At 35.2% G+C, this 15,754-nt stretch overlaps 1 protein-coding gene across 2 annotated transcripts in view; it reads right to left on the bottom strand.

The window, feature by feature from the left end:
- The window catches only part of LOC109844470 (CRAL-TRIO domain-containing protein C3H8.02), a 12,430-nt gene extending 6,972 nt beyond the window's left edge, over positions 1–5,458 (bottom strand). The window contains exons 1-3 of one of the 2 annotated variants that reach the window (XM_020413523.1): positions 5,183–5,458; positions 1,236–1,388; positions 81–227 (exon numbers count right to left, since the gene is read on the bottom strand). In XM_020413523.1, the coding sequence (XP_020269112.1) occupies positions 81–227; positions 1,236–1,388; positions 5,183–5,302 (420 nt within the window). In that variant the 5' untranslated portion in view covers positions 5,303–5,458. The remainder of the gene's footprint in view (positions 1–80; positions 228–1,235; positions 1,389–5,182) is intronic. The other variant, XM_020413521.1, reaches the window with a different exon arrangement.

Below are 15,754 nucleotides of genomic sequence, written 5' to 3' on the forward strand. Positions count from 1 at the left end.
TAATTACTAAATAGTTCATTGTGCGTCAATAATATCATTTCAGTTATTATCTTAAGCGAAATTAGAAAAACGATGCTCACCGATGGGAAATGCTTGGATGCCACTACAACCAGTACTGGTCTACCATTGATGTCAAGGAAGTCATGCACATAGGCTTTTCCTGTTCTGTACATGTTCTTCACAGACTCTTCAGATAATTCAGCGACACCAAATTCTTTGCGCCATTGCTGAAATGGTTGTAAAGGAAAGCCGGAGGGTAATGACATTTTTTAAGAAAATACAAATAATTTCATTTTCAAAAAATAGTAAGGCATCTTGTCCATGTACATATAAACACAAACAATACAATTTAATGAAGGTTCAGCTGTACTTCTTATTCTCTTTTTGAAGTACATATTTCAGTGTTTGAATACTAATGTCTCATGTATACACTGACATATTGCAACTTCTAAGTTCTAACTTATAAGTTATAATACAGAGAACAGATAATAAATAAAAAAAGATGTAATTATTAACTTCATTATAATTCATGTGCAAATTAACGTGTTAAGTGATATGTGGGCAATATAATAAGCAAAACCGAGTACATAACTAAAATTGAACAAATAACACTATGAAAGATGTTTAACTTCAGATGATGACAGCTGTTGCTTAAACTGATGGTGGACATGGCAGAGAAGAACTGAAATGGTAGATACTACAAAGGAAAGAATATTCTTTATTGTCATTCCCTTTGGGTCACATACTGGAGTCCTTTATCTAAGGAATATTTAATTACAGAATTGATCATCTATTTTAGAAGATTTTGTATATTTTCTATTGAAACATCTCCAAAAAGATGCCAGTAATAAGTAAAGCATCATCCTGCCAGGGTACAAATCCTATTCAGTGATAAGCCTATTATGCACATGCATGTAAAAGCCAAGAAAAATGATGCTACTCCTTATGTACCCTAGGTTATCGGGATTATTTATCAAATTGTCCTGACTTCCTAACTACTCTAGCTGCAGCTTCTTATATCACGCATAAGACCAAAGGACAGAAGAAAGTCGAGAATTCACACTGATCTGTAACCAAAAAACCATGAACTGATATCCTTTTTCTTGATTGAACACTAATAGAATAATCTTTTTAAGACAGCAAATAATTAAGATAATATTGGGTCTCCATAAAATATGTACCATAACTGTGCAAAATAAGTTCTATCTTCCCCAAAAAATGCACTGTTAGGATACAATAGCTTTGAGTAATTTTGCAGTAGCATCTTCTACAGAGAACTTTCTATCTTTCAAAAACCAAAGGATCATGTCTTCATCATCTCTTCCGTTCCTGCCCATTGGTAGGTATGGATGCTCCAACTCCAGCTTTTGCTTGACTTCCACCACAAGCTGCAGATTCAAACGTGAAGATTATAATAGATCTTGCATCCGCAGAATATTATGTAATAAATGCTTAAAAAGTGCTTGGGTTGCTAGCCAGTATAGCAAACTACTTATAAAAGCACAAAATACATGTAGAAACACACTTGCAGGTGACAGGAAGGTATCATCATTGAGTAAAAGAATGTACCATGGATTGACGTAGATAATTCAGAAACGATTATATAACAGATTCAGAAAACCTACAACTCTGCATCAACTCTTGTATGTACATGCATGCATATGTAAATATGCATCTAAGTATATGTGTGTATCTATGCACATACAAATGCACATATGTGTGTGTAAATCATGCACGTATGCATACACATGCATATTAATATATGTATCTATGTATATGTAATGTATGCTACCGTGTGTATAGGCATATCAAGGTATTTAATATACAGGTGTCATCGACAGAGACAAGAATATTGAAAAGTTGACTCGTAAAGAAAGCATGCCACATAAACGCAAGAAAGGGGCACGTCGATTCAAAAGCATATACCCTGAAATACCTTCAGATTGCTTCAATGCTGCCTCACACAAATGTATCACAGGTTCAGTTCATTGCCACAATTAACTAATCATGATGATAACGAATGCTTCCTCCAGTGTTCTTTCATTATCTGTGCTTCCTCCATTTTTGTTTCATCGTCTGCACGCTTCACTATTTTTAAAAAGGTTTACCTCTAAAAGGAAGAGATCCATGAACAAGTAGCCTCTTTGACAAGGCCGGTGAAGATAGTCTTCTTTTTTTGGACAAATCAAGCAAGCAAGCTTTTTTTTTGTTTGCTTGAATCAGAAGCCTTAATTGAATGATCCAAACAAGTAAAGAACGAAATACAAGCTACTCCAGCTTTTTTGGTGCATAGTAGTGATCCTTATGCTATATCAAATAATAAATATTTCGCATCAGGAACATAACCAGCAAGCATCATTTCTTTCAAGATACTATCCAATAAAAGGCAAATCTCAAAGATCTGAGGATGTGAACTTCTCCCAACAATGAACTCATGAAATATGCCATCCAGTTCAATGGAACTACAACCAGGGGCCTTTGACACCCCTCTATCCTTCATAAACGTCCACATGTTTCCCGCACTTTCTCTTTGACCTTTATAACCATATATATTGGCCAAAATCACATAAGAGCTACTATCATGTGGCGCTAACTCAATAAGTTGCCTTGCAGCATACTCGGCTATTTCAAGGTTTTCATGGTTTCTAGAAGCACCAAGAAGGGCCCTCCAGACGAAATCATTTGCATGCATTGGCATGTTTCTTACCAATGCAACCGCAGCCTCTAGATGTCCTGCACGGCCTAGAAGGTCAACCATACAGCCATAGTGCTGAATCTTGGGAGTTATTCCGTACTTGGTGCTCATAAGTTCAAAGTAGTGATGCCCCTCGCGTAATAAGCCGGCGTGACTGCAGGCATTCAAAATACCTATAAATGTTATATCATCGGGTCTTACCAATGATTCCTCCATATTTCGAAATAACGAAATAGCAAGACTTCCATAGCCATGTCCTCCCAGTCCTGATATCATTGCATTCCAGTGGTCTTTGCTCTTTTCAGGAATAAGATCAAATATTTTCATTGCAACATCGAGATGACCGCATTTTGCATACATGTCTATTAGTGCAACACCAATTATGCTATTTAAGGGAAAGTTATTTCTATCAATATATTCATGGACCCATATGCCTTGTTGGAAATGACCTAATTCAGCAATGGCAGAAAGAATAATAGCTAAAGTAGAAGAACCAGGAGTTTCTCCTTGCAAATACATATCAGTAAACAGTTCGATTGCCTCCTTTAACTGTCCATTTTCTTTATAACTGGCAATAATTGCATTCCAAGAGACAACATCCCGACAAGGCATCTTATCAAACAATTTTCTTGCTTCTTTCATCCTGCCAAGTCTACCGTGACCAGCAATTATAATGTTCCAAGAGAAGACATCCTTGATGGGCATAGAATCAAATAGCTGATAAGCAAATTCTATCTCTCCATTTTTTGCATAGGCATCAAGCATAACATTCCATGAAGTCAAATTCCTACAAGGCATCAACTCAAATAACTTCCTTGCAGCCAGAATATTGTTACACTTAACATATCCATTAACCAAACTGTTCCAAGTGACCAGATTCTTATATGGGACTTTTTCAAACAAATTATGAGCAATTTCAATCTGATCACACTTTGCATATCCATCAATCATGATGCCCCAAGTTACCATATCCTTGAAAGGTGCTAAATCAAACAACTCTTTTGCAGCTTTCATATTTCCACATTTAGCATAGCCATCAATCATAGTATTCCATGAAACAATATCTCGCTCAGACATTTTATCAAACAACATTCTTGCACTATCTACTCGTCCACATTTTGCATACCCCTCGATCATCGTATTCCAAGAGAATAGATCACGTTCTGGCATCTGCTCAAATAACTCAAATGCGGCATTGATGTTCCCATGTTTTATATAACCATCAATCAAAGTGTTCCAACTAATCAAATTCTTATGTGGTGCCTCATCAAATAACAAGCGTGCAACCTCAATCTTGCCACACTTGGCATACATAAATATAAGTGAGCCTTGTACAAACAAGTCCAAGTTCAGTGGACTTTTTAAAATCCGACAATGAATTTGCTTTCCTTCTTGAATTAAACGGGCAACTGCACAAGCTTTAAGAATGAAAGGGAATGTAAACTTGTCAGGATATACGTGACTTCTTAACATACATCTATACAAGTTTATCGACTTCCAAGGGTAGTGACTTTGTTCATATGCCCTAATAGCATTATTCCATGCAAAAGGTTTAGGATCATCGACCTGCTTCAATAACAAATCAACATACTCCGCACCTCCTACTCTACAACAGTATGTTACAAACTTGCCTATTAACAAAGGATCCTTTGAAAGTCCAACAACAACCATAGATGCAAGCATATGCTTAAAATCTTTTGCAGTCCGACATTTTTCTAAAAGAGGAGTAAATGTTGAAGTGGCCATAGGCATGTAATTTCACAAACGAATCGCCTTTCTTCTTTCCTTATTAACTCAGCCTGATATCTGATTTCGTTCTTCAAAAATCAAAATACTCCAAAGCCATCCTATAATTAGAATAATACGAATGACAATGAGCATGTGAGCTAGCAACATTCCCAAGAACAAGGGTTACTTGCAATCTAATACCCTCAAAGTGTCGCCCTTTTTAACCTTGAAATCCTGTAAGTTATATTCTGACAGTTTGATACCCTAAGGTGGCAGAGTTGACGTTAATTCTGTTCAAGAACATCAATATAGAAATGCGAATGAGAAACAATTTACTTGCCAAATTTCAGACTTTTGAGTTTTGGGGAGTGAGGAACAAAGTCAGGGCTCTGCGGTATCAAATTGTGAAATTAACGTCAAATTGAAAACTACGGGCCATCAAATTATCAAAATAGAAATTCAGGGTATCTAAGTTTAAAACAAAAAAGATGAAACTTTGGGGGTGTAAAAGTGCAAATAACCCCTAGAATAAGCAACTTCAGCCCTAAATCAATAGCTCAATTAACTCTTGAAACCCTAGAATAACTTTAGCCCTAGGGAAAAATAACCGCATCAAGATTCCTAGAGGCTAGAATCAGTTCATACAATGAAGTATTATAAGTAAATAATCAGCAGAATTTGCGTTTTAGATGAGAAAATTATAGAGGAAAATTAGGTGAAAAATAAAAAATAAATCAATGGAATGAGAGAGTAATAAACCTTGCGGGTGTCGACGGTCTGGTTATCCGCGGAGCATTTTAAGGTACGGAGTGCCAGCTTCGGGCTGCCGCGGGGGAGGGTGGAGGGGAGGCGAAGAGGGTGACAGAACCGCAGAGCCATTTTCCCCCTTTATTTTTTCAACAACACAAAAGAAAAATTAATTATCTACTCTCGTATACGGACATACTTATGTGGAGGAATCAAAATGAAAAAACTTGGATTGCGAGGATAAAGATTTGGATAAAATGAATATTTTTCACATAAGTTCAGGACGCAAACTCTCGACCAGGCAAGATTTTATTATTATTTTTTATAGATTCGTGTTTTTTCCTTCTTTTGCTTGCCTATTAAATGAGGAATTAAAAATAATTTAAAATGAATATTATTCTTCTGTTTTTTTTTCACAATTTATATACGAGCACTTTTACACAATGTGAGTAGATATTTCTCAAGATATATAAATAATCTTTAGAAGATTTATAATCGAAATCGAGAAGAAAAAGAGGTTGCTCATAATTTAGTTAGGTTAGCAGTGTTTGTGATGTGTGATCCATCTGAGGGGATACTTTTCTTCTGCATAGTGACTCTTTATTCATTGTATTGTTTCCTAGCTTAATAAAATTTATGTTGCAAAAATAAAAATTAAATAGATAGTGAAAAGAATTAGCGTGCACCTATCATTTATTAAACTGAAAATAACCATTTATATAATTTTAAGGTTTGTTTTCTTAGAAACCACCTTAAAAGCAGGGTCATTTTTATAGAACCCACCTACAATTTTCAACTTATAGGTAAACAACCTCTAAAGTGAGTTTTTATTCCCACCAACCACCTCTAAGTAAAAAAATTTCACCGAAAATCAAAAAATACCCTTAAAAATTCACATTACGCATGATTTCCTTTGTTAATATTTTGGCCAAGTTAGAATACAAGTCACACACCTTAAACTTGCATTTTCTAATGTTACTTATTTTTGTGAAGATTTGGCTAAAAGATGGTTGATCGGAACAAAAACCACTTTAAAAGATTAAAAAAATATGATTTCTGTAAAATGATCCTATTTTTAAGGTGGTTTCAATGATTAAAAATGTTAATTTAAAAAAAATATATGTTGTAATTGGGATGCAAACCTAGATGGGGGTGAATACGATTGCTATAATTTTTCGACTAACTCAGAGTAAGCAGCGGAAATATAATAAGCAAAAAAATTAAAAGCAAACCAACACAAGAATACACTATATTTTTATAGTGGTTCGGATCAAAATCCTACATCTATTCTTCCTTCTCGCGAAGGGCCTTCCTCACTATGACCAAAGTTTATCTGAATCACAACTCGATTTAGTACTTCAAAGACTGCACCCTGGAATCTACCTGAAATCAGTTATCTAACCTAACTCTTCGTAATGATAAGAAAAGAAAAATCTAATCATAGCTAGTCACACCCTTAATTAACCTGGCTTGAATACGATAACCCTTAATTATCCCAGCTTGAGGATGACATCAAACTTACAAGTTTGAAACACAAAATAAATCCAAAACAATTCAAAGCACAACTAGAAAAATCTTACAGCCATTTTTAACAAATCGTTCTTCAAATCGATGACAATAAAAATTTGCGAAGAAGAGATGTTGAAGTCAAATGCAAAAGGGCACTTCTCCTCACTGAAACTAATCTTTCAATGATGAGTGTGACGAGAAGAATTTGAATGAGGCTCCGGGGGTTGAATATTAAAACCAAACTCTCTCACAAGCCCTAGAATAAGATCTCTCTTTTTATGCAATTTCCTCTCTCTCTCTTCTTATTGTTCTTTTGTTCTCTTCCTTAATTCCCTTTTAAATAGACCTTGATACCCTAATCATAGTCTAAATAGGGGATTAAAAGAATCAACGAACGACTAAGATTAAATCTGAAAATATGCCACAACTCGTCTTAACCATTGATGGTGAAATGCGATCAATAGGCTTGTCCAAACGGGTCAGCCCGGGCCGGGCAAAACCGGGACCCGGACCCGAACCTGGTTGGCCCAGGCCGGGCCAGGCCAGGGCCCGAGCCTGAGCGCGTCGAGCACCGGGCTGGCCCAGTTTTTTATTTTTTTGTTAATTTTTTTATTTTTTTTATTTTTAAGAATACATAGCAAAAAATTAAACAAAATTTTGATAAAAACAATCATATTATTAATCACTTGTAATCATATAACTTACAAATACAAAAAATCATAGAAATTAAAATGATAAAAATAACTTCTTTATTAATAATTAGTTAATCATCTATAATTATAAATTTATTTTAGAATTCGTCGCATCACAATAGATGAATACATCCCAACTAGGTTGGCAGCTACTCATCTATATTACTATCATTTGTAACTTTTTCCAAAATAATTTATCACAAATTTTCAGCTAAGAAATAAAAATTACAAACTGATAGATAATCTCTACTCTTTATCTCTATCTGCTAGTCTCAACTCTTTAAATTTATCTTCAATACTAGCCATCCGATCAATGCATTGCGTTCTCTTCTCGTACCTCCACCAATCTTATAGGCACATTACCGCCTGTATGGTATACGGATCTAACAATGTCATGTGGTCGTTGATCAAACGTATTGTTGTGCTGAAGGCGGATTCCGAATCTACCATGAAAACTTACACCGCTAGTAAGCCACGAGCCATAATGGAAAATATAGGATATGAAACTGTTCCATATACTTTTCACCATTGCAAAATATAGAAACTATTATTTTGACATTTAACTAAAGATGTAGTTAAATATTGATCAATTTTAGAAACTTCTATTAATGATCCGAGTCCAGATCTACCAGTTAGCTCAGCTACCATTAATTTCCTATCAAAACTCACACATTTGCCCCGACTTAAACTCATAGAAGCAGAAGTTGAAGACTGATGTGTACTTACACCATATCTAGTTGCATGCATACTCATCATATAATTTTTGAAAATAAATTCTAATAGTATTATGATGAGTAAGAGCAATAATAGTTTGACCATCATTAATATCTATTATCATGTTACCATGCAATAAATTTAACAAACTTCAAAGACCAATATCCTTCAAGCATGGATCAATAAGAACCCCAAAACCAAAAATAATAGGAATAAGCCTAAAATACTTATTAAATTTACTTTCTATTTAAAAAATTATATTTCCAAAATAATTATCCATATGATAATTATTAAAAAAATTAATATTTAAAACTTGTAAATCAGCTTGAATAATAGTTGGATAATAACAACCAAATAATAACATAGTAGCATCATAAAAAACTTATAACATCTCTTTTACACTATATAAAACTATTCATTCATCCTTAGTTATTCTATACATACTATCAGAACTAGAACTAGAAGTATAGAAAACAATAAAATTATTTATAATTTCTTTATACTCTATTACTACATTTAACACTGCATAGGTAGAATTCCACCTATATTCAACATCTTTTGGAATTAGTCTGGATTTAAAAAAATTTCTTTTACACAATTGTTTTCATCTTTTAAGTTTTTTTTTCAGAAGCATTATGAGCATAAGTTACTATCCTACCTTTTCTATCATAGATTTAATTTTACTAAATGCACTTTAAACAATTAAATTTAAAATATGACACATGCATCTAATATGAAAAATATCACAATGACATGGCAATAGCAAAGATGATTTAATATGATCAACACCTATATTATTATTATTTGTATTATCTAGTGAAAGAGAAAATATTATTTCTAAATTTCTAATTTTATAAGTTCTTCTATTATTAAATTTGCAATATTAATACAACTATGTGAATCTTCAAATGCAATAAAAGAAATAAATATTTTAAATATTTGTCAATTATCGTCAATCCATTGTGCAATGATACATAAATAACCAGCTTGTGCTCTAGATGTCTAAATATCAGAAGTTAAAGAAAAAATTTACAGTTTAAACTTTGAAAATAAAAAATTATTTTTGTTTGTTCCTCGTGATAATATTTTAAAATATCACGTTGAAAAGATTGACGAGAAATTTTTTTTAATGCGGGATAAAAACTATTTGTACACATATCTTCAAATTCATTATCTTCTACTAATTTAAAAGAAAGATTTTTAAGAATAATAAACCTGATGACGCATTTCCTGGCTCGGACTGCGTCATAGTTCCAACTATTGAGACTACCTAAAGATGAGGATTGCGAGAGTAAAGATTGTCAGATATCACCTTTAGGCCTTGCCTGACCTTTGTTATGTTTCTCTAAATAGCATTTGAGGTGGTTGGTGCCGCTCTTATGATAAGCTTGGAAAATATGGCCGCACAACGCACACTTAGCCTTCTAGGTGAGAAGCCTAGCGTATTGATCACTGGTGATTTCTATCTTCTCGAAAAAGTTCTACACATCGGATCTCAGCCTTTTATTAGCTCTTGGTGCAGAATCGTCGCCATCGGAGTCATGATCAACATCGGTAGGAGTAGGAGGAGGAGTTGTAGCTCCTATAGTAGGAGTATTAGGACTCATTTCAACATCGGGAGTTTGGATTTGCCCTTCATAATCAGAGGAAGAAGCCATTTGATTGAAGAATTAGAGAGCAAAAGCGAGTATTAGAGAGTATTAGAGAGAAGCATGTGAGTTTTGGATGAGAAAAACAAATGAAAACCCCCTCTATTTTGGCCAAAAATAGACTCAAATTTTGTCCGTTTTTGACTGTTTTTGGGGTATTTTGGTCAAATAACACAAACTAGCCATTATGGCCCCGTTCAGACCGGGCCGGCCACAAGGATCACGACGGTCTGACCCGCTGTCGACCGACCAACGGCGTCACGTAAAGTGACTGTTTGCGGCCGGGCGGACCCCAAGCCCGACACTCCGGCCCAGTCTCTACCTTTGGTCGCGCGCCAGGCCGCGGCCCTAGTGCCTGGCGCCGACGAAGCGACCCGGGCCCGGTCCCGAAACCCGGTTAGGTTTGGGTTTCCGGGCCAAGCTTGGGCCGGGCCCGGACCTTGGGCACAAATGGACAGCCCTAACGATCATCGATGGTGCGTTGATGATCATTGATGGTTGATTATAATCCATCGATTATACAAATTCTAATTTCTAGATTTCTACGATTGTTGATTGTAGTCCATCGATGTTCTCTGTGATCATCGATAGTGGAATGTAGACAATTGATGGTTCAAAATTTGGTTTATATATCTCCGATTCTTTCTTATAGTCCTTCGATGACATAACATGGCCATCGATGGTGCCTCGTGACCATCGATGGTTCAAAGGTTGAAATCAATATTCATATTGATTTTTGCATCATTTTGAACCGTAACTAGTTCATACTTATATATACCTGAAATATATCATCTCACAAATATATCAGTAGCAAATTAGAATTTGTTATTAATCAAACAATAGATATTGCCTGAACAACGTTCAAACAGAATATATGTATATTGTTATTGTCAAAAAAGTTTTTTTTGAGTCATTTTCTTTTTATCTTTTCTTTACACACACACATACATATCTTTTTAATGTTTTAAGTTTAATAGATAATAATAAAATGAATGTTCAAATAGTCATCTTATGTTAATTGTCAAGCATATTTACAAAACTATTTAAGAAGCATATGCCTCATCTATTTGTATTGTAATTTGTAACCTTTGATCATAAGCATTAAGAACGAGATTAATGGATTGTAATTTGTAACCCTTGATCATAAGAATGAAGAAAGAGATTACAAAATTTACCATTGAGAATCAAAGAATAAATCTATCTTCTTAAGTTTTATCATCTCTTGCTCACTGTTTCATTTCTGAGGCCCACTGGTGACGGAAAACAATAAGCCCAATCTCAGTTCTAGGCCGATCTCATTCTCCAATTGGTAAAATCTCCAAAAATATGAGTCTGTTCTCATCTCTCCAGTCTCCGCATATTTTCATATTTATAAATATTACTTCCCTTTTACTATCAAGTAAATCCCATGCACAGGCTTTTTTCTCAAAAATTAATTATTGTTTAACACTATACTTCATTAGTTAATTACACTTGCTTCGTTCTTCATTACCTAATTTTGTTTCTTCTGTCCAGGGAAAAATCTATATCGTGCCACCGCCGGAAAACAAAGCATTGTCATTTTTATAGGCCAAACCCTGGACTTACTCTGTGAATTTTTTTTTTTAATTTGTTTAAATTCTCGTTGGGTAGAAGTTAAAATTATATTGCTCTTCGAGGATTTGAGGGTTATATATTTTAAGCCTGTAACGCTATATTTTCACTGAAAGAAAATAAAACGGTATCAGCCATCTGTTTTTTGCTTTCTTCGTTCATAATTATAAAGTAAAATCTCAAAATGGAAAGAAGAAATGTTTGAAATCAGTACGCGTTTGTGGCAGAAATTTAGGAAAGAAAAACATGATTTTCATATAGAAAAATGTCTTAGGAACCCAAAAACATGGGGCTCTACATGAGACAGGTGAGGTGTAGGCTCCCTGATCCATGATGCACTGTTCTGCACTGTTCATGAACAGTACATTATGGGATAGAGAGCTGACACCTCACATGTTCCATGTAGGGTGTCATGTTTTTGGGTCTCTGTAGCACCACCCTTTCACATATGTGATGAACATGATCGCTTTCTTCTGTGCATATTCATTCTTTCCATGCAAAATTCCATGAGTACTAGGGAAGGGTGGACTCCTCCATTGCCATATGTTGGAAAGCATGCAGTTTGCAAAAGCATCTTTCGCTTTGGTCGGAAAAGTTGGGCTTATTTCATATCAGTACTTTTTACATCTTTTGCTACGAAAAATTAAGATATGCATCCTCCTCCACGCTGGAGTTGCACTTTTGAAATGTAAAGATACAAATTACCAGTAATTTACAAACTTTTTTTTTAAAAGATCGAAAAAAGGAAGATGTCAAAAACCTCGACCTGCCTCATTCAATTAGGAAATGAAAGAAGCCAATTAACACAAAGCGAAAAGAGAAAAAGGAAGAACAGGAGGAAAGGTAAAAAAAAAAAAAATTTACATAACATATGAATGTTTCTCAGGTAAAAGTCATTATCCTTGTAGTGAAATGATTCTGTCCAAAATTTGCACATCTCCATCCCCTTAGTGCCCAAGTGATGATCATCTTGACATTTTTCCTGAAAAATTCTAAAATCACACTTCCTCTAAATAGTCCAGGAAATAATTGCACAAACTAGACATTCCCAAAGAATTTAGAAAATTTTCTTCTAGTAAAAGAATCCGGCATCATTTAATTACTTGCAATCAAAACTATAATTACTACCACCTGAGGATTAGAACAGATGCGTGGTGGGATGCCCTCAGGGGTTTATATGCCCCCTAAACCTGCGTTTGAACCCCGTCGACACTAAAAAAAAGGAAAAAAAAGGAGGAAATCCCACAAATTGCCACACAGTAAATATTTCATAATACATTATCACAACTTTTAAGTATCCGACAATGCTGCCATTTACCTTTCGAGTAAAGCTGAAACTAATCAATTAGCTAAGTACTGGACAAATCGTGAGATCGATCTTAAGTATAACATTTATTTTGTTTTGTTTTTTTTAACTCTCTTTTCCCTATTTCCCTTCCACTTTGAGTCTTTTTTAAATCCCATGACTTTATAACGCGCAGTCATGATTCTATATATCTTACTTTTCTTTTCTTTTAAGATGTTAGGTTATCAGATGTTAGCATGCAGAGCGACCAACATGGTCCTTAGTAGTACAGTAAAAGCAAGTCAAGGAAGAATTGAAGTTTCACCTTTATATATGAGATACTGGTTGTGATGATTACTTCCACCAAACTTACCAATTTATAAGGCACATATGGAGAGTAAACGAGGTTGGTGTGTCTTTACAGGTGGTTTTGTTGTATATATCATTGACATGGCATGTCTTCTAAACTGGCTAGCTAGAATATAAATCACTAACAAATCGAGGTCATACGTAACAGTTTGAATGTGTATCACATCAGCAACGCGCTTGCCCAAAATGACACGTTAGCCAAGATTTCAACCAACTTATTTCAGTACCGAATTTTTTTTTTATAGCGTAGTCATTTATTTGATGAAGATGGTGAACGTAAAAAACCAAGAGCCATGAAATAACAAGACTTTGATGTAAGACATTAATCTTCCTTAATTAAAGTGATTAGGGTCAAATTTCTTATAAGATCAAACATGACTTGATAAGATTCAAACTAATAAGAATTAATTAATACTATAAAATTAGTATTCGTTCTAACCTATTGTGGTCGATCTGAATAATTGGGACGTTCCAATATAGCTCTCACGATTTTGGGTTCGATTCTGGGCTGGGTAATAAATTAAAAAGTATTCATTCTAAACTCCTATTAAATGACTTCATTATCCAAGTTCTAACTCCTTGAACTCTTGAAGCATGCGAGCTTAGAATTAATGCGCGCAAATCTTCATGCCCGTGAAAACTAGTGTCAGTGGTGACTCTAATTATTTACTAATATTATGATTCCATTTACATCAACATGCCACTATTTGTTGCATGTATTCATGTGCTTGCGAGTTGCAACCATCTTGATCCGTGCTAACCGCCTATATATACGCTACAACCACAACTACGTACAAAAACCACTAATTTCTTTGCTTATTTTTATTTTTTAATATTTTTTTTATCTCTAGTAAGAATCTCACTGTTCTCTAATTTAAAGGTTGTGCGCATTGACCTCTATTATTAGACCCATACTTAACATTTCTTGTTAATTAATTGTATCCTTTACATGCCATTGCCCATACCTAAAGTAACCGTGTTGCAAGAATTGTCTTACCAAGTAAAATTTGACAGCATGGAATCTAGGTGATGTAGACAAGGTAATGTTTATACACTATTTTATGTATTTCTTTTTGTGAGTGGGATTAGAATCTATTCTCCACTGAGAGTGCTTAAACCCCCTTTTTTTTTTAGGGGTTTTTGCTTTTAGACCCATTTGTTTACTCCCATTTATTTTTAAACCCATGTACTATTATTTGTATCTTTAAGCCCAATTCACATTTTGTATTTATTTTTAAACCCAATCTTCAAAATATAAAAACAAGTGGTTTTGGGTTTAAAGATAAATACAAAAGGTGAATTGGGCTTAAAGATACAAATAATAGTACTTGGGTTTAAAAATAAATGGGAGTAAACAAATGGGTCTAAAAGCAAAAACCCCTTTTTTTTATCTTGTTTGTGGGGGCAATTCTGTAGTGGTCTTCTTTGAACAGTGAGTGGGTTTTGTGGGAGAGGAAGAAAACAAAACAAACATGTAAAGTAAAGAGAGTGTTGTGTAAGTGGCAAGCATCACTGACAAAGGTCCTGAATAGAAAAAGAAGTTGAAACAAGGCCCCTAACATTGAATTATAGCTGAACGGGGATCTTAGCTCCTTAAAAAGATACTAGATATTATCTAGCAAAATAAGTTACCGAGAGATAACTAATAGTGACATCCAGTTGCTCTATTGTAACTTGCATGTTTGAGCAACTAGTGGTCTACATCTTGGTATCTCATTTCATAAAACTAATAAACTAACATGAGATAGAAAACGTCAAAATATAGAGTTATAGCTCACAATCTTCATTACATGACTTTCGGTTTTCTTAATATATTCTAATGTTTCCTTGCGGATTAAGTGTTTTTTATAAGATGAAACCGGTTTTATGTAGATGAAGAGATGAGCTCAGGATTCAGGTTGTCAGGGTGGCGGTCGACCGGCCCGGTCGACCGCATTCGTGCACGAGGCTTACTGGGCTTCGGTGGTGGTGACGGTCGACCGACGCGGTCGACCAAAGATGGTAGCGGTCGACCGACGCGGTCGACCGCCGATCTCTCTGGATTCTGGGTTTGATTACTGGATGGGGCCGGTCGACTGGCGGCCGGTCGACCCACTCGCGTTTTGAGTTGGGCCTGTTTTTCGAGACCCGCTTCATTTTGGATTTGGTATAAATACTCTTTTGGGTGTTTTAGGGTTTGTGCAAGGAGCGAAATTTGAGCAGATTGAGAGATGTTTTCTTTGGGCTTCTATTCTAGGAGGCAATTGAGAGATGAGAGGTTGAATTGGTTAGGGTTATGAGAGATTTTAACTCTAAGTTGTTCTCTTGATGTTCTAATAGTGAAGCCCCCCCCCCCCTCTTGCCCCGTGGACGTAGGAATCCTGTGCGAACCACGTAAAACTGGTGTTTGGTTGTTTTTGGTGCTGTTGGATTTTGGTTGGTGATGGTTTATCTTTCTCCGCGATTGGTTTGGTTTCTCGAGGCCAACAATTGTATCAGAGCTCCGGGCTACACTTGGACATTTGAGGAGTAGTCGCTTTGGAAGTTCTCTAAAGGCTTCGTTGGTGATAAATAATGGGGATCTTTTTCAGTAAGAACTCGTCATTTTTTCATTTGCGTATCTATTCGTCGTTTGGTCTCGGGCATGGTTGGTGTGCGCTTGAGATTATAGCCTGGAAAAAAGATAAAAGTGGGGGGTTCTTCTGGTTGTGAAGGCCGTCCAATAGTTATGAATAACATCTCTATGAAAATAGACTGCTGGAAAAGTTCAACGCACAAATAATTTTGGACTTTG

This window comes from Asparagus officinalis, chromosome 6, assembly GCF_001876935.1.
Source record: "Asparagus officinalis chromosome 6, Aspof.V1, whole genome shotgun sequence".
Lineage (NCBI taxonomy): Eukaryota > Viridiplantae > Streptophyta > Magnoliopsida > Asparagales > Asparagaceae > Asparagus > Asparagus officinalis.